Source organism: Mercenaria mercenaria, chromosome 1, assembly GCF_021730395.1.
Source record: "Mercenaria mercenaria strain notata chromosome 1, MADL_Memer_1, whole genome shotgun sequence".
Lineage (NCBI taxonomy): Eukaryota > Metazoa > Mollusca > Bivalvia > Venerida > Veneridae > Mercenaria > Mercenaria mercenaria.
In genome coordinates, this window is record NC_069361.1 from 62,409,787 (window position 1) to 62,433,286 (window position 23,500).

At 36.3% G+C, this 23,500-nt stretch overlaps 1 protein-coding gene across 1 annotated transcript; it reads left to right on the plus strand.

Moving 5' to 3' along the window:
- Positions 1-3,716: 3,716 nt before the first annotated feature.
- On the plus strand, positions 3,717-22,984 carry LOC123536170 (uncharacterized). Its single transcript, XM_045319113.2, has 6 exons — positions 3,717-4,384; positions 11,340-11,435; positions 13,061-13,110; positions 14,033-14,152; positions 17,572-17,716; positions 20,177-22,984. Exons 1-6 carry the CDS (start codon positions 4,210-4,212, stop codon positions 22,360-22,362), a joined length of 2,772 nt encoding a protein of 923 aa, XP_045175048.2. The 5' UTR covers positions 3,717-4,209; the 3' UTR covers positions 22,363-22,984.
- The last annotated feature ends 516 nt before the right edge of the window (positions 22,985-23,500 follow it).

Sequence of the window (23,500 nt, forward strand, 5' to 3'; positions counted from 1 at the left end):
CTCCCCAAAACGAAGCCCGTCAGCATTATACAATAAGGCAGGCTCCCCAAATCTTAACCCTTCAGCGGTATACAATAAGGCAGGCTCCCCAAAGCTTAACCCCTCAGCAGTATACAATAAGGCAGGCTCCCCAAAACAAAGCCCTTCAGCAGTATACAATAAGGCAGGCTCCCCAAAGCTTAACCTTTCAGCAGTATACAATAAGGCAGGCTCCCCAAAGCTTAAACCTTCCGCAGTATACAATACGGCAGGCTCCCCAAAGCTTAACCCTTTCAGCAGTATACAATATGGCAGGCTCCCAAAAGCTTAACCCTTCAGCAGTATACAATAAGGCAGGTTCCCCAAAACGAAGCCCTTCAGCAGTATACAATAAGTCAGGCCCCCAAAGCCTAAACCTTCAGCAGTATACAATATGACAGGCTCCCCAAAGCTTAACCCTTCAGCAGTATACAATAAAGAAGGCTCCCCAAAACGAAACCCTTCAGTAGTATACAATATTGCAGGCTCCCCAAAGCTTAACCCTTCAGCAGTATACAATATGGCAGGCTCCCCAAAACTTAACCCTTCAGCAGTATACAATATGGCAGGCTCCCCAAAGCTTAACCCTTCAGCAGTATACAATATATATTCACTTTCACTGTTTTTCTGTTTATCTTACTTATCTTATTATACTTATACTTGAATAATATTTTTCAAGTTATAATTTTATAAACGCTATACATTTTCTGTAAACTGCAAATTGAAGTGACAGCTGATTTTCATTGTTTACATGACAAGAGTACCTAAAGCAAGGGACAAACTTCTCAATTATGGACAAAACGGAGAATTCTACCTGGACGGGTTTGTAAGTTGCAGAAAGTAGAAATTTAATAAATTGATATATACATAAATTAATTATCTTTAATGTAAAAAAATATAAATAAATCAAAATCTCATGACATTATTTTACCAAACAGACACCTTTCGGCGGCGTTTTGGGGAATGTTATTGCCTGAAAGGTTTATATCCTTTTTGTTATATTAAGAAATTATATTAATCTTGATCTTTTTGGAAAGGCTTTTTAAATCTGTAAATATACATAATTGATCATACAGCTTATACCGACAAAAATATATAGGTCATTAGAGGGATTAAAATACCTTGCAGCGCCGTAGCCACACTGGGGCAAACCGAGGCAGTTGCCCCGGTTAAAATTTGAGGAGCAAAACATAAAGTAAAAAGTAAGCCTATCACACTGATGAAAAATTCAATTATAAAAGTTAAAAAAAGTATAAAAAATATATCATTAGAATATATCATAATATCATTTGCCACATGACATCATTGGGGCAAGGTGAGGCAGAAATCCGCTAGCACTCATAGTGATAGCCTTGCCAGGCCCGGATCCAGGGCCGGTCCCCACCCAAATAGGCTGAAAAGTGACTATACTTATCTAAGATGCACCCAATTATTTATTATCAAATCTAAACCCCAAAACGCACCAGAGGCCACTATTTCATACCGATATTTCAATATTTTCTAGGGTATAAGCCCCCTGGCCCCACTAAAATGAGAGGGGAACCCCTCCCATACCTCAAAATTTACAGCAAAAATGCACCATAGGCCACCATTTCGTATCTGTATTTCAAAAATGTCCAGGGGAAGAGCCCCCTGACACCATTAAAATGAGGAGGAAACCCCCTGCCATACCTCAAATTATAGACATAAAATGGACCAGAGGCCACCATTTCATACCTGTATTTCAAATTTTTCCTAGGGGAGAGCCCCCTGACACCCTTAATTGAGGGGAATCCCACTACAGTACCTCAAAATTTACATAAAAATGGCACCAAAGGCCACCATTTTGTATCTGTATTTCAAAATTTTCCAGGAAGAGAGACCACTGACCAAACTAAAATGAGAGGGGAACCCCCTAAAGTACCTCAAAATTTAGATCAGAAGCCATACCTGTATTTCAAACATTTCTAGGGGGAGACCCCCTGCCCCCCCACCCCCCACCACCAACACAGACAGAGCCCCTCTCCCCTCTCCCGTACCTACCCCTATAAAACTAATAAAGTTCTAGTAAAGTGATAAATACCATGTTGTTGGATGTCTTTACTGATTGTTTTCTGATTTTATTGCCTTTCAAATACAAAAATGATTGTATCAGACCATATTAGACTGGGATAAATCCCCAATTATCCTTGTTATCAATAGAACTTTTTCTTAAAATTTGAAAGTAACTGTGATAAATAGGGCTAAAAGGACGGTTTTTACTGTGATATAACAGTCTGAGAGTGCTCCAGAACGCACCAGAGACGTCCTAAAGAAAAAAAAATTGCAGGGGTTGGGCGGCGTGGGGTGGGCCCCCGTACCCCTTTGATTTAGGGGTTACCCTCTATACCCACTTTATATATACTATACCCTGCTTTAGAGAGCTGTGAACAATATATTCGTTTCAGTTCTATGACTTTTGGCATGATTAAAGAGTTATGACCCACGTGACTGAATATGAAAGGTATAAAATTAATTTGAAGACAGACTTGAAAATTCTGCGTTGTTGAACTACCGGAATAGTCTGTTCATTTTCGCATTTTATATTACTAACATGAATGACTAGCAACATGATTTTTGACTCGTTTTGCTAGTTACCTAAATTGTAACCAGAGACAGTATTCCGATTATCCAAATCTTCTCTCGTTAGCCAAAGTCATATGAAAAAAATAACTTTACTGGTGCCGTTTCTGGGCTATTATTTGTGTAAAGATATTTATCTTACAGGGAGAAAATCACAGACATTAACTAGATAAAAGGATGAGTTCCTCCATATTTGTGTAGGTAACAAGGCTTCTATTCGCGAACCTCAACCAGGTCGGCAGAAATATGCCTCCATTACAAAACAGTCCTACTCTTCTCCAGGTTTAGATAGTTTCCTTGCTCCTTGAGAAATTTCGCCATCAGGTGAAAATACAAAATATTATGCAATTATTTATTGTCTTTTTCGTAAAAAGAGTGATTGCTGTCGGTATTATCTCTGATCAGCTTGCTGTCAGCTGTTTTTAGCTGAATCTTCGTGTTCTCTGAAGGTATTAAAACACGTAAAATTCGTTCAGAGGCAAGGCCACGGCTGAGTGATTAAAGTACGACTTAGCAAATAAAGTATCGTGTGACACCATTCATGGGAATGCTTACAATCGAATGAATTGAAGGTGGGTATGTCGGAGAGATTGTGCAGCCTTCTTTGTCGTTATAACGTAAACAGTAAAAGAGTGATTTTTTATCACACATTTTTTTTTTGTTTTAGTTCAAAAAACGCTATTTTGTAGCAAGATGGTTACGTGACGAGATGTAGCATAAAGCTGGATCTTGTTAGACGTACATGTTAAAATTGTAAGACATCTCAGTCTGTTAATGAATGAGGAAAAGTGTGTGAACGTTTCCATGTCAACTGTATAGAAACACATTATCTTTCTGCGTTGCCAAAGTAATCTTTTAACAAACGCGAGAAAATCGTTATTATATCCAGTGCATGAAAGGGAGACTAACTTTACTGGACCGTCCTGACATGTGAAATCGTACCAGGACATGATCGATAGTATTAAATGGACTTGCGGAATTTTTGGTATTTTGATCCGAATTAATGGCACAGGTTTAGACGCGCTCAATTTTTCGCCATTAATGTGTATTTTTTCACAATGGAAAAGTTAATACATATACCAATATATATGGTGTTTCTAATGAAAAACGTCAGACAATTATTTGTCTACACAGATTTTATTTCATAGTATTACATTGTAATTATTAAAAGGAGTTTTAAATTTAAATTTGCGTTCAAACGACAAAACTTTAAATGACGGTGTATATTAAGATGCAGCGAGGCATGGCATACCAGCGGTAATAGTATAGTTTCGCGCGAGTGGTTTTACAGGTAAAGAGGGGAATTTATACCCTTCGTACGACAGTTTACTTATATATCGTAATAACGTATATACATTAATGACAGCGACAAAGTATGTCATCGTTTGAAATAAATAGTGTTACGGACTTAAGCCTACAACAAACTTTAAAGTCAAATAGAATATTCGGAACATATTATTTTTGGAATATTGTTTTGGCTTTCCTAAGTGATGTTTAATATATTACATGTTTGAAATAAATTGATAAGATATTCTACACCTGGTGTGTGATACGTAAAATGATATTGAAATATTGAACAGTGAATACAATATGAATACTTGCACGTTAGTATTGGTAATCATTGTGATCCAGGCACCACTAACTGTTGCAGAAACTAACTGTACAGACGCTGGAGTTGTTGTTGTAGCTAGTGTTTTTGCAACACTTGCTGTTGTTTTTATTGTCCTCGCTATCATTGGATTTTTGATCTGGAGGAGACGTAGAGGTGCGTGATTCTTTTTCCTTTTTGTTTGTACACATAACAGTATGTTTTGTTTCTACATAATTAGTACATTTTCTTTTTACATATAACATTTTGTTTGTACATAGGTAGTACGTTTTGTTTGTACACTCATAATGCATTAATGTAACGTAATTATGGTACTCTGGTTTAACAGCTGCGGGACGAAATTCTGATGTAGTGAATCAATTGATACAGTGCACGTTGTATATAATACAATGTTAACCTTTTTGTTATAATGTAAGTAACAAAAAGAACACCTAAGTAATTAGGATATAATGTGACCGTCTTCTTCATGTTGTACTGTATTTGAGAAGCATGGTTAATGCTCCGGAACAGCTTCTTTAATGGCAAGTCAAAAGTTTGATTCCCGCTTGGCAGATTTAATTCTCTAAGCTGGGTGCGGCTGTTGGAAGTAGTAAACTTATATAATACATAAGTTCGTACTGAAATTTCCGAAAATACATTGTATTTGATTCATCTTCAAGTTGAAAAGATTTATCATTTTACCATTTATCTAAGTTGAGATGGAATTATGCGGATCAGCGTTGTCCAAACGCCTGAAAGAAGTTTAAAATCTGGTTAGCGCATGGTATGCAAGTGTTGGCTTGGTATACTTCATCACATTACGTTACATAATAAACGGCTTAACACACATTGGAGAAAAGAATCCAAAACTACGTTTTCAGAATTCATCTTGAGACAAACTAAAGACTTTGGGATAACTGTCACATCATGGGAAGGATTTCGGGGAAAGACTGTTTACACTTTATTTAAGATTTTATGAGATAACTGTCGCATCATGGGAAGGATTTCGGGGAACGATGGTTCACATTTTATTTCAGTTTTTATGGGATAACTGTCACATAATGAGAAGGATTTCGGGAAAAGATTGTTTACACGTTATTTCAGATTTTATGGGATTACTATCACATCATGGTAGGGATTTCGAGGAAAGATTGTTTACTTTTTATTTCAAGTTTAATGGGGGTCAATGTCGCATCATGGGGAGGATTTCGAGGAAAGATTGTTTACTCTTTATTTCAGGTTTAATGGGGTCAACGCATCATGGGAGGGATTTCGAGGAAAGATTGTTTACTCTTTATTTCAGGTTTAATGGTGTCAGTGTCGCATCATGGGGAGGATTTCGAGGAAAGATTGTTTACTCTTTATTTCAGGTTTAATGGGGTCAATGTCGCATCATGGGAGGGATTTCGAGGAAAGATTGTTTACTCTTTATTCCAGGTTTAATGGGGTCAATGTCGCATCATGGGGAGGATTTCGGGGAAAGATTGTTTACTCTTTATTTCAGGTTTAATGGGGTCAACGCATCATGGGAGGGATTTCGAGGAAAGATTGTTTACTCTTTATTTCAGGTTTAATGGGGTCAGTGTTGCATCATGGGGAAGATTTCGGGGAATGATTGTTTACACTTTAGTTCAGTTTTCATGGAATAACTGCATAATAATGGGAAGGATTTCGGGAAAGATTGTTTACACTTTACTTATGTTTTAATGGACAACTCTCATATGGGAAGAATTTCGGGGAAAGATTGTACACACTTTACTTGAGTTAAGTTGTTTAAGGGGCAAATACAACATTGTTACATTTCGAGGAATGGGATGATTGTTTACACTTAACACTGTGAGTAACTTTTTATAGAGTTTCTGTTGTACCGTTGAAAGGATTTCAGGGAATTGTTTATATGGCAAATGTCGCGTAGTATAAAAGATTTCAGGGAATGGTTGTTTACACATACTTTTTATAGGGTTGCTGTCGCATCACTGAAAGGATTTCGGTAAAAGATTACGTAGGGTAGCTGGCGCGTCGTGGAAAGGATTTCGGGGACTCAACACTGTGTTAACTTTTTATAGGGTTGCTGTTGTATCGTGTGAAAAAATTCTAGAAAAAGATTGTTTGCACGGTGTTTCAGTTGTCCATAGGACAAATATCGCATCGTAAGAAGGAGTTCGGTCTAAGATTGATTGTGTGTATACGTTGTTTATAGTGCAAAGGATTTCTGGGGAAAATGGTTTGCACTGTGGGTGTCTACAGGGTACATGAAGCAACATATTCATAAGAAGGAATTTGGGGAAAGATTGGTTTAGGTTTAATATTTAGATGTTCACAGTTCCCAGTTGTATCTGCTTGAAGTTACTTTGTTTGTAATTGTAATTTTATGAGGCATGTTCCTAACATCTATTTTTATCAGTAGTGACAAGGATTTATCATATCACTGACACAAACTTGTCAAAATGCAAATACTGTGTTACTAGTATTCTGCCTGCTCAGTCTGACACTTCATCCCAGCAAGATAACAGCTGAAATGAGCAAAAGTGTACATTTTCTCCTGTTTTCGATTAACTGGCAAATAATGTCAGCCAAACGGGATGACAAATAAGTTCAAGTATAGTTTTTCACCTGCGGCAAAAATACAGTATGTCACCAGTTGTCTTATTTGTTGTGTATTACCTGTGAAATGGTAGATATATAGAAGCTTGTCATCGTACATCATCTTGTAAGGTGTCTTCATCTACCAGTCAACAACAAAATGAAAACAACATGTGTTTTACCAACTATAAATTTCTTAAATGGAAGGGTACATTACGATTGAAGCTATGACCATTTTGATATAAAATATATTCTTTTATTTCCTCCGATCATATTTATATATCAGTAGTATAAGTACGTATACTGCTGTACATGAGGATAAATATACACTTAAAGACCCACCACAGAATAACGGTATCCTTTTGTGTTTCCATTATACTTGATTTATCCCCTATCCCTTTAATACAGGAAACCGAAGTGACCAGTCCTAGAACAACCTCTTAATACAGGAAACTGGAGTGATCAGTCCTAGAAATATCCTCTTAATACAGGAAACCGAAGTGACCAGTCCTAGAGCTATCCCCTTAATACAGGAAGCCGGAGTGACCAGTCCTAGAACTATCCCCTTAATGACAGGAAACCGAAGTGACCAGTCCTAGAACTATCTCCTTAATACAGGAAACCGGAGTGATCAGTCCTAGGACTGTCCTCTTAATACAGGAAACCGGAGTGATCAGTCCTAGAAATATCCTCTTAATACAGGAAACCGGAGTGATCAGTCCTAGAAATATCCTCTTAATACAGGAAACCGGAGTGACCAGTCCTAGAACTATCCTCTTAATATAGGAAACCGGAGTGATCAGTCCTAGAACTATCCTCTTAATACAGGAAACCGGAATGATCAGTCCTAGAACTATCCTCTTAATGACAGGAAACCGAAGTGACCAGTCCTAGAACTATCCCCTTAATGACAGGAAACCGGAGTGACCAGTCCTAGAGCTATCCCCTTAATACAGGAAGCCGGAGTGACCAGTCCTAGAACTATCCCCTTAATGACAGGAAACCGAAGTGACCAGTCCTAGAACTATCTCCTTAATAAAGGAAACCGGAGTGATCAGTCCTAGGACTGTCCTCTTAATACAGGAAACCGGAGTGATCAGTCCTAGAACTATCCTCTTAATACAGGAAACCGGAATGATCAGTCCTAGAACTATCCTCTAAATACAGGAAACCGGAGTGATCAGTCCTAGAACTATCCTCTTAATACAGGAAACTGGAGTGATCAGTCCTAGAACTGTCCTCTTAATACAGAGTGCGACCAGGGAGCGAACCCACGACCTCCGCAATCGAAGTGGATGCTACCGAGGCGGTACACTTTCTTTCTACAGTGTAAGGTAGTTACTAATCTATGTCTTTAAAAATTAAATTAAATTTAAAAGTGAAAAGAGATTGACTGAATAAGTTTGAAGACACATAATCCATACTCTCTCTGCTGAAAAACGGGATCTTGACGTTATGTGACTCACCTACGAAACAAAGAAATCTCGCAAAATATTATTATACAGTTAAACAAATTTGATTGTACATTTTTTTTGCATTCGTTTGCAACACGTGCATGTATCACAGCGAAAATTGAAAGTATAAAAAAAATCAAAAGACTCATGATTTGGGTCAAAAGGGTAGTTCAATGCTACATGTGACGTTTTCACTAGTTTTCAGTTTTAATACATTGTAAACCGATGGAAACTTCAGACAGCCGTTAATGATTCAGAGCTATATACTGCTTGATAAACATCATTGAGAGTACCTTTAGTGTTGATAGAAGCACACTTATTTTTACAATCAGAGATAAGGTCCCGCTCTGAATTAACAGAATCCCTAACAGTCATATCTTAGATAAGGACCAGGTTTTAATTGACAGAACCCTCCAATAGGAGGTCGGACAAAGGCCCCAACCAGAGGATCTTCTGCAAAGGCCTAGTCTAAAAGACTCTCTAACAAAATGATCTAAGATAAAGCTGATATAAATGCCAGAACTGACAGAAACCCATCCATCCGGAACTGACATAATAGTATATGTCCAGTGTGACAGAAGCTCCAAAAGAAACAATAACAAACTAAACGGCTGGATCTTAGATCAAGGTCCTATCTGACAGAAACCGCAACAGCCGGACATAGGTCCAGTGTTACAGAACTGAACCTCAACCACAGAATCTATGATAAAGGTTTAGTTTGACAAAAGTCCATATATAGTCTAACAGAAAGACCTAACATATATAGTCTAACAGAAAGACCTAACATCAGGATCTATATCTTGAAATCCTCCACTATTCTATCCGGTTTACGCGAGTCGATTTCCTCTCTCATTTCATTGGGTGTAATAAATGATAGATCACTGTGAATTCTTGTCGTTCTTTCTGGTTTGACCAGGTCAGCTTACACAACACATAACTTGTGTATATACAACATGCCAGTATGATTGATCGCAGCATTAACTGTCCAGATCGACACCCAATATAATACTGAACAACACTTCTAAATACATGTACACTGAATACCTTTTAATTTATGAGCTATACAAATTTGATAATAATAACTTCTGTATTTGGCTACATACATGTTTGTACATTCCTCTTAAAGTTTTCGTCAATGAAATACCACAATGTTTGCGATTTTTCTTGCTTGATGCTTATATCAACGTTTTTAGATCCTATCAATGTAAATGTGAGTTAACTTGACTGTAGTTTAACTTGCACCGCGTATTTATATTATCAGCGTGACATTGTAGAGCAGGTGCATGCAGTTGAAGCAATTGGATATGACAATTCCATATTTGCTAGACATATAGCTCAAACTAATCTCTTATTTGACATTAGATCAAGGTGGAAAATAATCACAGAAATATTTCAAAAGACTTGTCACAAAACAAAATGTTACAAACATTGCTATGTCGAAAAGGGGCCATAACTTTGTATAAAAAAAAACAAACAAGATTTATGAAATATGTACACTGCATGTCGGATCATCACAGAGATCTAGTGTGTGATCTAACACAAACCACTCTCTGAGATGCCAGTCTACATGAAACAACAAAAAATAATTAGTCATAAAAGGACCATAACATTGTGACAAAGGAGTACAAAGGTACATTATCTGTGCATTGAAAGTCATATATCGCAGTGACCAAGTGTGTGAAGTTACAATCTATACTGAGAAACTAGCTGACACGCAAAATTTTATCAAATTGGAAAGCGAACGTGGACTAACGGACGAGTGCAATGGCTTAACGAACTAAAATCAATTGTTTTGGCCCAGCTCTTGGTTAAGCTCTTATGTCTAATAAAGGAGCTAGAGGAAAAGATTTTGCACTGTCTTACACAGTGTTGGTTAGTCCAGATAAGTTGTCACTGTGACGTCAGTTTAAAATGAAATTTATCTAAACAATATACATGTATTTACATTTATCATACATGTTAATTATATGGAAGAAAAAGCGTTTATTTTCGTATAAGAAACGCTGGTGTAATAATATCATGTCGACCCTTTCCGCGAACATTCACTCACAAAAAAAAATAATAGAATGGCGTCGTTTGAAAAATTCTTTCAAATGGACGCCAAAATTTCAAAATTTCACGTTCAAGTGTAATTCACCTTCCACTACAGTTCCTGGTTTTTATTTAAAGTATCATTAAATCCAATGAAAAACCATATAGTCATGACGATTCAGTTTTGATCTTTACCGTGAGAAAAATTATTGTAAGTTATAATTTACTGTTCTTTTGAATTTTTTTAGCGTCAAATTTTTAAAGAATTATTTGAACGACGCCAATTTGTTCATATTATTTTGTCGTCTGATTGCGCGTGCAATTTTGCGGACAGGGTCATCATTGATATCGTTACGCTAATGGTGTTTATACGAAAATAAACGTTTTTTTCTCTTTCCATTCAATGTAAAATAGTGAATGTGAATATATCAATTTATACAGCCAATATTATGAGGAGTTTAGTTAAAAAGTTTTTCTCAGTGTATAAACTAGAAATACTTTTACATAAAACATAGTCTCTGAACATTTAGTGAAAACGTAATTTTTTTTCTCCTCGACTTTGCTTAAAAACTTGCAATTTGAGGGTGAAAATGCTGTTCAGAGATGACTATGTATAGTCTGAAGACAATGGTCTCGATGTATTGTCTAAAATAATCCAAGACAATATTGGGGAGCAACAACCAAAGTGTCACGTTATTTATAGTTTCATGATATATGAAACTTAAACCAGGAAATTATATACCCGGTATTTCAGCGATAACTACATGTAGATCGAATTACAACCGGGTGAGATAATACAAGTATTACCATACTTTTTTACATGTAAAATATTTGTGGTCCTATATAATTATTATTTTACTATGTTCCGTTAGGGCCATTGTTTCGCCCCATTCGTTCTGTAAACTGGCAAGGACAACAGTGCAATTATACGATGCGAAAACAAGAAGGCATGAAAGACGATATCGTACTTTCTCATCGTGTTTACCTTTGCGCTTTCGCATCGCATTTTAATAATATACAAGTTTTTATTGACTCTAGTATGGAATGTGGCTATATCTTTTCAGACATTCTAAAGCCAGAAAAGTTGAAAACTGATGTTACAGACAATGGAAACAAGTTTGGATACTCTAACCCAGCATTTGATGTCGAGAGCGGGGAAGGTAGGTCATTGACAAGAGTGCATGGGTAAGGTAACTTAACTGGTCAGTATATAGTGGGAAAGGTAAACTCACTCAAAAGAGTGCATGGGCAAGGTTAGTAACTTGTCTGATTAGGCAAGGTAAGAAACTTGTTTGAATATAGTGGGAAAGGTAAATCACTCAAAATAGTGCATGGGTAAGGTAAGTAACTTGTCTGAATATAGTGGGAAAGGTAAATCACTCAAAATAGTGCATGGGTAAGGTAAGTAACTTGTCTGAATATAGCGGGAAAGGTAAATCACTCAAAAGAGTGCATGGGTAAGGTAAGTTACTTGTCTGAATATAGTGGGAAAGGTAAGTTACTAAAATAGTACATAAATAAGGTAAGTAGCTTTTCTGAATTTACTTGTAATACCGATGTATGATCCCTTCATGAGAAGTTACGAACGGAATCACTTTAGCGGGATGAATTATACAGATGTATGATCCTGAATGATCAGACTGTGAAGTAATAAAATGTACCGACGTTGCGCATTATATGGTACAGGTGTATGATCCCGAATGATCAGAGTGAAGTAATGAAATGTACCGGCTTTGCGGACTATATGTACAGATGCATGTTCCAGGAAGTAATAAAATGTACCGGCTTTGCGGATTATATGGTACAGGTGTATGATCCCGAATGGCCAGACTGTGATGTAATGAAATGTACCGGCTTTGCGGACTATATGATACAGATGTATGATCCCGAATGATCAGACTGTAAAGTAATGAAATGTACCGGCTTTGCGGATTATATGATACAGGTGTTTGATCCCGAATGATCAGACTGTGAAGTAATGAAATGTACCGGCTTTGCGGACTATATGATACAGATGTATGATCCCGAATGATCAGACTGTAAAGTAATGAAATGTACCGGCTTTGCGGAATATATGATACAGGTGTTTGATCCCGAATGATCAAACTGTGAAGTAATGAAATGTACCGGCTTTGCGGACTATATGATACAGATGTATGATCCCGAATGATCAGACTGTAAAGTAATGAAATGTACCAGCTTTGAAGACTACTAGTATTATGATACAGATGTACAATCCCGAATGATCAGACTGTGAAGTAATGAATGTACCGGCTTTGCGGATTATATGATACAGATGTATGATCCCGAATAATCAGACTGTGAAGTAATGAAATGTACCGGCTTTGCGGACTACTAGTATTATGACACAGATGTATAATCCCGAATGATCAGACTGTGAAGTAATGCAATGTACCGGCTTTGCGGACTATATGATACAGATGCATGATCCTGAATGATCAGACTGTGAAGTAATAAAATGTACCGGATTTGCGGACCATATAATACAGATGTATGACCCAGAATGATTCTTGATAATAAGACTTATTCCAAATACGGCGATACTTTGCACGGCCACCACGCGGCACTGGATAAGTTAATAAATTTTAGATCGTTTTAACTTAGTTTCAAAATTATAATATTATTCAGAGTTTGCAACTAGAGATGTATCTATAGGAAAATCCCTGCGTAGAGTCTTACGCTTTTCCTTAATGTTGACTTTGGTTGTATGAACATGCACAAGTCTGTAAAGAGACACACCATATTGTATCTTGTTATATTACAGGTACTCCAGGACACGAGTCATCCCGGGAATACAAGCATGGAAAGAACACGGTAGGTTGTGCGCTGTCATCAGAGATATATTAAAAGTCATTCATCCACCCGACAGGGATGCCCAAAATGATCTAAGACACTATTTCATATTAGGTCACTTTTACTCACTTGAGCCTTATGACACGGTGTTGCAGTCACATATGGTGTCTTTCGATGGTCATCCGCTCCCCAACGGGAACTGTTTCTTGTGGACACCATATCACTTTCTGAAACCAGCCTAGTACCAACATGATCATCAGAGTTATGGCCATTTCATTGCCACAATTTTTGATACTATATAGTATATATCATGTTTTTAGAACCGTGGCATTTTTTTTTACAATAGTCTTCAACAAAATTACTCTCGTGATATATAGCCGCAATGGAAACAAGAACTTTCTTTTAAGTTTGTTTTTAAACCGACAATGTTCCTAGAGTGATATCTCATTTATTGTTTTTTTTTCTACTTGAACTTAAATACGTTCCTTGCAAGCAGACCTCATGTTTCCGTCCACATGGCAGATTGACCAGTTTTCTAGCATTGGACTTTCAGAAGCCAGCCAAAAGCTACAACTCGAGGTAAAAATAACTTCCCTGGATGAATCAAGTGAAGATTTTTCCTTTTTGCAAGCATTTTCTTCTCAAACCTCAACTGACGAACTGTTAAATAGGTATAGGAATCTAAAATTTTGCAAAAGAAGGCATTGGCATGGATTGGGACAAGGGGAAGAACCCTCAAATGTTATACTGATTTTGATTCAAACAGTTTCTTCTTGTAAGCACTCCCGTGAAGAAGGAATTTTAAAAATCCGTATAGTGACTTCGGCGCGCTATTTTTTTAAGTTTCCGAGTCGTGTTCAGCTCAGGTTACTACATAAAATAGCTGATATTTCAGATAGAAACAAATATTTAATCTGTCACTTGTTTTATTCTTTATTTTCAGTATGTTTATGGGCAAGAAAGAGATTTAGCAAAGAAAACTTGGTCCTCGCTTCCACCTTCTGATTTACCCGATGTCCGTCAAAGAAAGAGTTCACTAGGTTCTCTCGACAAGTTTATATCTGTAAGTATACAGATTATTGGGTCTGTAACAGCTGGTAACGATTTCGGCATCGGCGACGGCGTCGTGTACAGATACATTGCTAACGATTCTGGGCAAGCTCATATCTGTGTCATTATTCATCAAAACTGAATGGACTTCCGAAATGCCTACCCCACGTATATACGAAGAGAATGATTTAGGCTTTGCCATGATATTACCTCCGTATCTGTAGCTGTCATTTTGATGATATTATGCCCTTTTCGTGATTAAAAACACTTTTAACAGTAAGTTATTAGCATCAAAACAAAATGAAGCTTCACATATCTCTTCCCTGACATAATCTAAACACATTGACTAACATGAATCCATTGAGTCTGTTTTTTCACACAAAAATGTTTACGATTGTAGTAAGTACATAACTGGATGGTTCTTCATATGTATGTCTGGGCCATTTTAATAACCAAGTTTATTTGAACATAATGATTGATCATTATTATTATACATTGCAGGTCACCTGAACACAACGTGCTCAAGGTGACAGCTACTATGATCAACCTGTGTCCGTCGTTCGTCGTCTGTCGTGCGTCGTCAACAAACAATTTGACTGTTATTTAGGAGTCACAGTTTTGGGCCCAGTCTTAACGAAACTTGGTCAGAATGTTACTCTCAGTAAAATACTGGTAGAGTTCTTTACTGAGTCATCTGAGATCAAAAACTAGGTCACTAGGTCAATTAATAGGAAAACATTGTTAACGTTCTAGAGGCCACATTTTCAGTCTAATCTTCATAAAACTTTGTCAGAATGTCTTCCCTATGAAGTTAAAATGAGTTTTGAAACAGGGTTAACTAGGTCTAATCATTGAAAAACCTTGTTAACACTCTTTAACATAAGTACTTATCAGCGTGTTTGGCTCCATGAAATAGAGGACAAAATTTGATTACATGAGGTCAAAAACTAGGCCACTGGGTCAAATCATAGAATACTCTAGAGGTCACATTTTTTCTTTGCTGTTTCTAAAAATGTCAGAATGTATATCTCTTTGAAATCAATGTCAAGTTTGTACCTGGATTATCTAAGTCAAAAACAAGTTTCTAGGTCAAATCATAGAAAATTCTTATTAGCACTCTAGAGGCCACATTTTCTACTCGATCACCATATTTCTTTGTCAGAATGTTTGTCCCTTTGAAACGTATGTCACGGTTTACACTGCTTCGCCTGAGATTGTAGACTAGGTCACTAGGTCAGATCATAGACAAGCTTTGTTAAAATCTTTCCATACGTCATTTTTTCTACTTGAACGTTTATCTCTAAGAAATTAATGTCCAGTCCAAAACTTGGTTATCCGAGATTTTGAAAAGGGTCACTAGCAATCTAGAGGCCACATTTCCTTCAGTCTTTGTCAGAATGTCTGTCTCTATGAAGTCTATGTGAGATTGCAAAGTGGGTATTCATATTTAAAATCTCGACTAAATGTAATTTGTTCACTTGGGTGAAAAACTAGGTCGTCGGGTCATTGAAAAGTATTGGTTAATGATCTACCTGATTTACATGAAAAACTAGGTCGGTCGGTCATTGAAAAGTCTTGGTTAATGATCTACCTGATTTACATGAAAAACTAGGTCGGTCGGGTCAGTGAAAAGTCTTGGTTAATGATCTACCTGATTTACATGAAAAACTAGGTCGGTCGGGTCATTGAAAAATCTTGGTTAATGATCTACCTGATTTACATGAAAAACTAGGTCGGTTGGTCATTGAAAAGTCTTGGTTAATGATCTACCTGATTTACATGAAAAACTAGGTCGGTCGGGTCATTGAAAAGTCTTGGTTAATGATCTACCTGATTTACATGAAAAACTAGGTCGGTCGGTCATTGAAAAGTCTTGGTTAATGATCTACCTGATTTACATGAAAAACTAGGTCGGTCGGGTCATTGAAAAGTCTTGGTTAATGATCTACCTGATTTACATGAAAAACTAGGTCGGTCGGTCATTGAAAAGTCTTGGTTAATGATCTACCTGATTTACATGAAAAACTAGGTCGGTCGGTCATTGAAAAGTCTTGGTTAATGAATTTACATGAAAAATTAGGTCGGTCGGGTCATTGGAAAGTCTTGGTTAATGATCTACCTGATTTACATGAAAAACTAGGTCGGTCGGTCTTTGAAAAGTCTTGGTTAATGAACTACTTGATTTACATGAAAAACTAGGTCGGTCGGTCATTGAAAAGTCTTGGTTAATGATCTACCTTGATTTACATGAAAAACTAGGTCGGTCGGGTCATTGGAAAGTCTTGGTTAATGATCTACCTGATTTACATGAAAAACTAGGTCGGTCGGGTCATTGGAAAGTCTTGGTTAATGATCTACCTGATTTACATGAAAAACTAGGTCGGTCGGGTCATTGGAAAGTCTTGGTTAATGATCTACCTGATTTACATGAAAAACTAGGTCGGTCGGGTCATTGGAAAGTCTTGGTTAATGATCTACCTGATTTACATGAAAAACTAGGTCGGTCGGGTCATTGAAAAGTCTTGGTTAATAATCTACCTGATTTACATGAAAAAAAATGGTTAGAATGTTTTTCTATATGAAATTTACTTTAAATAATATAATAGTCATGTTCCTTCGTGAACGTATACCAGGTTTGTTCAAATTATTCCAGTTCGTCGAAAACAAAGACCCAATTTCAAAATGCTTTCATAGATATTTTCCATGATTGACCTTCACCAAAACTTTCAAATACAGATGAAAGATCAAGTGCCACCATGGCTGTCTTGATAATGAATGGAAGTTATATCAACATTACATGTACATTAAATATACTCCACTATAGTATAAATTTACTGCAGAAAATATTTATTACCATAAACTTCTACACAATTCTTTACTTACATTCAGTTATATAATAAAAACGTTTTAGACAGTCCATTAAGAAGATTTAAAACTGATTTCTTTGTAAAATTGTAAACATATATTGTAGACAATGTTATGCTTGTCAAATGTCACACTGTTGAAATCTACCTAGGGTAATTGGGGATGGGGGATAAAGTACTCGTTCAAAAGAAGTTCGTAAATATAAAGGTTTCGTAAATCATTTATCACCAATCCTCGTTTTAGGACTGCTGTCATTATTGCAGTATTCAAACATATTAATGATAAGCAATAACAATATCTATATCGCCTAAACTAATCGTGATCAGCATTTACTTTATAGACATTACTATTATGTATATATCACAAAGTCAGATAATATAATTTAGTAGCATTTAAGGATAAGACAATGTTTTTGCGTTTACTAATAGAATGGTAAAAACCACACTTGGATTTCTTGCACATTATCTAGGAATCCTGCTCTCTCTGCGCTTGGGAGAGCTGCATGTACAACACTGTTTTCAGAAAATATTAACGGAAATGCTAAATCTCCGAATTTCCCTTTTTAAGGACAACAATAGAGAAGAAGTATGGCTGACAAGCCAGGATTTTATTGGTCTTGGATTTAATATAGCTGGCAGCATGAGAGATGGTATCTTTGTCAGCCAGGTACATAACAGAGGACCCGCTAAAGAATCTGGAAAATTTAAAGTTGGTAAGTATGTTTTACAACGCGCGTGCTTTTTCTAAAACTTTCAAACCGGAATTGCTTTCTCGTTGAGTATCTGAGAGCCATGCAAACAAATTATCCACTGCAGTAACATCGGTTTTATTTTGTTAAGGTTTCTGATGCATTTTGATAACTGCAAATACAATTATAAGGCATAAAACGCACCTTTCAAGAATCTATGCTAATAATTATATACGAGTTGTTGGACATTCGAGAGTTTAACCTTTTGAACTCAACTGCGACAAATTGAATAAATTGAACATAAAGACTGATGAAAAGAAAATCTTTTTACATCCTTTTTTTCTAAACATGTATCAAAATGATTCCAAAAAAATAAAATGAATTAAGTTTTCTCGACATTTGAATACCCCAAAAGGGTAATTTAGATAGCTGAAAACATGCCGTTCTTGTCAAAATAACATGCGCGGAATGTTTACCGTTGCGCGTGGTGTTTGAAAACAGGTCATTTGAGTGTGTGTCCGGGGTTAGCGTCTTTTTCAACAATTTTTACGGTGTTTATTTGTAGCAATGAGCGCAATGTCCAACTTTACAGTGCTGCCTCACTGGAATATCACACCGTAGACACATGACATGATACCCACACCTAGTCACATTATATTGACACCGGACTGACCAGTCTCTAGTACAATTTTTACGTCTTTGGTATGACATAAAAAAAAGAAAAGTGCAATTAAAAAATGAGTAGTGCATGTCAGCTCTGTGCCACCGTATCTTTCTGTGTAATCAGATTTCCAATTTCCACCAATCTATTTTTATTTGAACCAATCAGACGACTCGTTTCAACAAGTTTTGCGTAAAGGGATTGGACGCAGATTTTGGCTAAAATTATTTTTCTTTAGAAAGTATTTTCTACTTCTTCTGAACGAATTGGTATATATATGTTATGAATATTACGGGTCTGTCAGGTATAATTTCCAAAATGATAGTCTCAAAAACTTTACATGATCCTTAAATATAGAGCTTTATAATTGAGGCAGTTTACCACCGGTACCCCATAGCTTTTCAATTTTGAAGGGAAAAAATAAGGAAAACAACTAATTCTCATGTGTTTCTATAAGCTTTCTTATTAGAATTATAAACCCGTACGTGATAATTGGAATCCCAGGTTGAATACAGATTTTTTAGGCTGAACTCCAGTAAATTCGGCTGTTCTTTATTTCATATAAAATCCATTATAACGGTTTTTCGACATTTTCTAGGATATCAGATTTTCAGAGACTTATATTCCCATAAAGAACTATATCGCTTCTTTAGAAAAACAAGAAAAGGGGATGTTAACTTTTATATAAGAAAACTACAGTTCGTTAAATACAACCCACTGAATTTACTCCTTTTCACTTCTTTCAATTTCTCTTTTCGAGACATAAAATTCTTACGCCGCCATTTTTACCTAGCATGCGATAGGAACATGCCGGTTTCGATAGAATGCAAAGTGATACATACTGGAACGCGGTAGAGTAAAAGTAAACACGTTGCTATTGAGAAAAGGCATAGAAAAGGAGAAGAGATTAGCACTATTTATATTTGGACCACTTGTTACTAGACCTGTGGAGGCTTACATTTGATTTGGTTGTGACCAGCCTTCTTCTAAACTTCTACTTTTACTTTCAAAATGTTGAAAGCAAGGCTCTGACTGGTCAACGTGAGTCTCAGTAGCCTGTCTTCAGATCCAATGCGCAGCGTTAATTGGAGATGATTTTAATCAGACTGGTATGAAATCAGGTTTATCCGCGGGTTATAGTATGTCACCCTTTAAATATTAAAAAGTTATTATTAATTTCTTAAGGATTTTTGACTGTAAACTTTGCTCTGGTTTATAGTCATGATACTTTCAAAGAAGAAAAGACTCGACTAGACTAATCATACTGTTAAACTTGTCTTTTATGTTATCAGCTCAGCCAAGGCCAAACATGTTTGACCCAGTAAATGATTGCCCGTTGTTAAATCCTCCAGTCAGGACAATGTGAATTCATCGACTGTTCTTCCTTAATACAGTTATTCCAATAAAATTGTCTGAAATCGTTTTTTAGATCACTCAAAATTGTATGCATACTCTTACGTGTTGCGTATATTTTAGAATCTTACGATGATCACATCGTGACTATTTGGATTAAATGCACTAAATGATTTATCAACTGTATTCATAATCAGATAGTATCATGATCACTAAGATGCTGGCAAAACTTTATAAAATGAGGATGGCGTTTATGTTTCTATCAATAACGCATCCTGATATTGACGGAATCTGAAAGTAGCCCCAGAAACTATTGTATTGGTTGAGATGAAGCAAACTATTTTGGATTTTGATCTTTGAAAAACTGCTTGTTACTTTTGATGGTCCTGTTACAAATCACTGATTTCTGGAGTACATCATTCTAATGAAAAAAGTAATGCATACATTTATAAATTGTTATGTTATTTCAGGAGACAGAATTATGAATGTTGGAATTTCTTTCGAAAACATGGTGTACGAAGATGCTTTGACAATTCTGAGTTATGCCTCACCGTATCCTGTGAAAGTCACGCTACAAAAGCAGCAGACGATTCCAAAGAATAGAAAATTGAGTGACGTGAGAACAAATTTGAATCATCCTTTGTACAGAAGTAATTCTGTAGATGTCTTAGACATGCACACTAGTGAAAAATCGTTTTATCCAAAACGGGCGGCAAGTGAAATGCACCACTGCCAGAGAAATTCACCAAACGGTAAAAAGATAACAACAAATGGCCAAGATAGTATTATATTTGAAGAATTTGGTGTAGGTGTAACATCACCGGACAACGAGGTGTTTGAAATACCAGCACCAAAGACTAATGCAGTTGTACATACAGTAACTAACGATGGCAAAGAAAAAGTAGCTCTCGGGAAAGAAGTGTTTGGCGATATTGACTCCAATATTCCGGCACATAATGTTGATTTGAAGATTCCTAATAGTGAAAGCAAATCATTAGACTCCGATGTACCATACTCATCGTCCCAGCCTCAGTTTATAGACCCATTTGAAACATTGACAGAACAAGATAAAATTGATATGCTGCGACTCAGTTACACTGACCCAGACGCAGTCGTAAGCTTTGATAAACAACAGAAATCAGCCGATGTTGATGTAGATTTTAAAAGCGTTCCAGTTAAGCCAGAGCGCAAAAAGAAGAGTTCTACAAACAGTTCCCATAGAAAGAGCGACATTGAGCTGCAAGGCAGTTTACCTTCAACACCAGTACCATCTGTAGTAGACGATGAAGTATTTGCTTCAGCACTAGTACCACCAACCGAAGCACCACCGCCCATTCCGGTACAGGACAATGAAGCCGACGAAACACTCGTTTTGCCGGAAACGAAAACACGAAATGTAACAATTGGCAGTAAGTCTATCGTGTTTCAAACAAGACTAGAAACGTCTGATATTTTAAATGAAGAAAAGACTACGGAGGATGATGGTTCTTCACCAGATATTCATGTCTCAGAAAGTAATAATGAAGTCGCTGCAGGCATACCAAAAGATATTTTAGGACTAAGTCCGGTTGTAGAAGAAACTATTACGGCTACGCAAATTCAGAAAGAAAGAAAAGTACCTTTGTCATTAAACAACTTTTCACTTGATGCCAACACCGATGAATGTAAGGAGAAGTGTTCAGAAACGACTGATCGAAATGATGATACAACAAAAAATGATGCTGACATACAAAAAGTGTTACCAAGCAACTTACCCCCGAATGATAACTTTGACGGTAGTCTCACAGAATCAGATCATTTTAGTCTTGATATGGATTCTGTGATATTCAAGGAACCTTTCACTAATAAAAATACCAAGCAAAAAGAAAACAGTTTCGCTTACGATATTTCAGTGACTGAACTTGAGGCAATGGAACAAGCGGTTCTTGACGAAGAACGCAAAAAACATGAACTTCGAAAGAAAAAAGGAGGCATTGCTTTTGAAGTCAGGGACGATTATGTTACTGGTGAATTAAGGACAGTAAATCACTTAAACATTCACAGAACAGCTTCATATGATACAAGCCTGTCCAGTGACAGAATATCTGCTAGAAATATTTCCTCACAACGGCCTACCTCATTTAAAGGTGAAGGAAAAGCACGGAATGAAACTGATAATGGTTTATTAGAATGGTCCGGGAAACGTCTTGTCAGATCAGGGTCATTTACTGAAATACCTCAGGGTGACGCTGTCAAAGATTGGACTGATGAAAAAGACCTTATAGAGGACGATGCTGTAATAGAAAAACACATTCAGGAAGACTCTGTGTCTACAAGTTTAAGAAAACTGACAAAAGCTACATTTGTTCAATCGTTTAGGACTTCAGAAAAGGGTGTGGAAGATTTGTCAGACACAGACTCGCAGTGTCAGTCAATTTCTAGCTCCTGTTCAAGCGGAAATGACAAATCTCCAATGAATAGCTTTTCAGATGTAACAAATATCAAAGACAGCAATGACGAAGGTCTGAATATGTTCTCCGCCACCTCTGAAGACAAAGACAGGTCTGTAACAAATCTGAAGTCAGATATTATTACAGAATATTCCAAAACAGTAGAAAACGACGAGGCACTTATGGTAACATTAAATACAGCTGAGAATGTGGAGGAAGACTGTTAATGTCCAAACTTGACAAAATTGATTATAAATGTTTATCAGGTGCTTTAATTCACATCTAAGAAAGGGAAAGAAATGTACATACCATTACATAAGTATTTTTTACAATGTATACTGACTAATTCCTCTTAATCAGTCCTAATCAAAGCATATTTTTGTTGTTTTATGGTTTTTATATTGTTACTTTATTAAACTATATGGATGAGAATTATCCTTTAAAAACTGTATGTTTTTAAATATGTTTTTATCATATATATTTCATCTGATTTGAACTAAACTGTTTATGGATAAATTATAATGATAATATAAATAATAATAATAATAATAATAATGATAAACATCTATTTCTGGTGTCTCCTTTTATATAAACTTAAAAATTATAACATTTGTTATTTTTTAATATATCAAAAACTACTAAAAGCAATAGGTTGGAATTTAGCATGTTTAGTTTAAACAACATATCAATATTTCACTTTATTCCTTTTACGACTTCAGCATATTTTAAACAGTCACAAAATACATATAAATGTATGGAATGTCTATAGATATAACGAATTATAAAAACTGAACTTCTTATGACTTTCTGAAAATAGTGAGATAAACGTTTGAATTATTAAGTACAGCATTATATTGTCCTAAGTGTAAAACAAAATTCAAAAATGTAAATTTTAGTCTGAAATTGGCTCAGTGGATTAGAAAGATATTCTTTCAAAAATATTGACGGACGTACGACAGGCATCAACGATCCTAATGGCTCACCATGAACACTTCGTACTCAAATGAGCTAAAACAATCTGCATTTGTGAAAAAGTCATTCGAACGAATTTCTGCTTGAAATATCGAACCTTGCTCAGTAGCTATTCGTAAATGTGGATGGTCATACGTCCGTCGTCCATCGTTCTACGCCTGTTGTACGTTGTCTTGCGTCAAAATTTTTGCTTAAACACCTTCCTTTCTGAAGCTACTGGTCACAATTACAACATATCCTGGTATGGACCTCCCTCCAGTTTTTTGCTCAAATGGTTTCTCTTGGCTGGGGCTACCAGGGGTGAAAATAGAAGAAAAAAAACTTTTAAACGACTTCTTCTGATGAACCACTCAATGGGTCTTCACAAAACTAAGTCTGTAGCATCCTGGTATG

Bases quoted from the DNA above. Each gene is read 5' to 3' on its own strand.
- LOC123536170 (XM_045319113.2), top strand. From the start codon at position 4,210: ATGAATACTTGCACGTTAGTATTGGTAATCATTGTGATCCAGGCACCA. The intron at 13,111-14,032 runs GTAGGTTGTGCG...CTTTATTTTCAG, and splicing joins ACAAGCATGGAAAGAACACG to TATGTTTATGGGCAAGAAAG. The intron at 17,717-20,176 runs GTAAGTATGTTT...ATGTTATTTCAG, and splicing joins ATCTGGAAAATTTAAAGTTG to GAGACAGAATTATGAATGTT.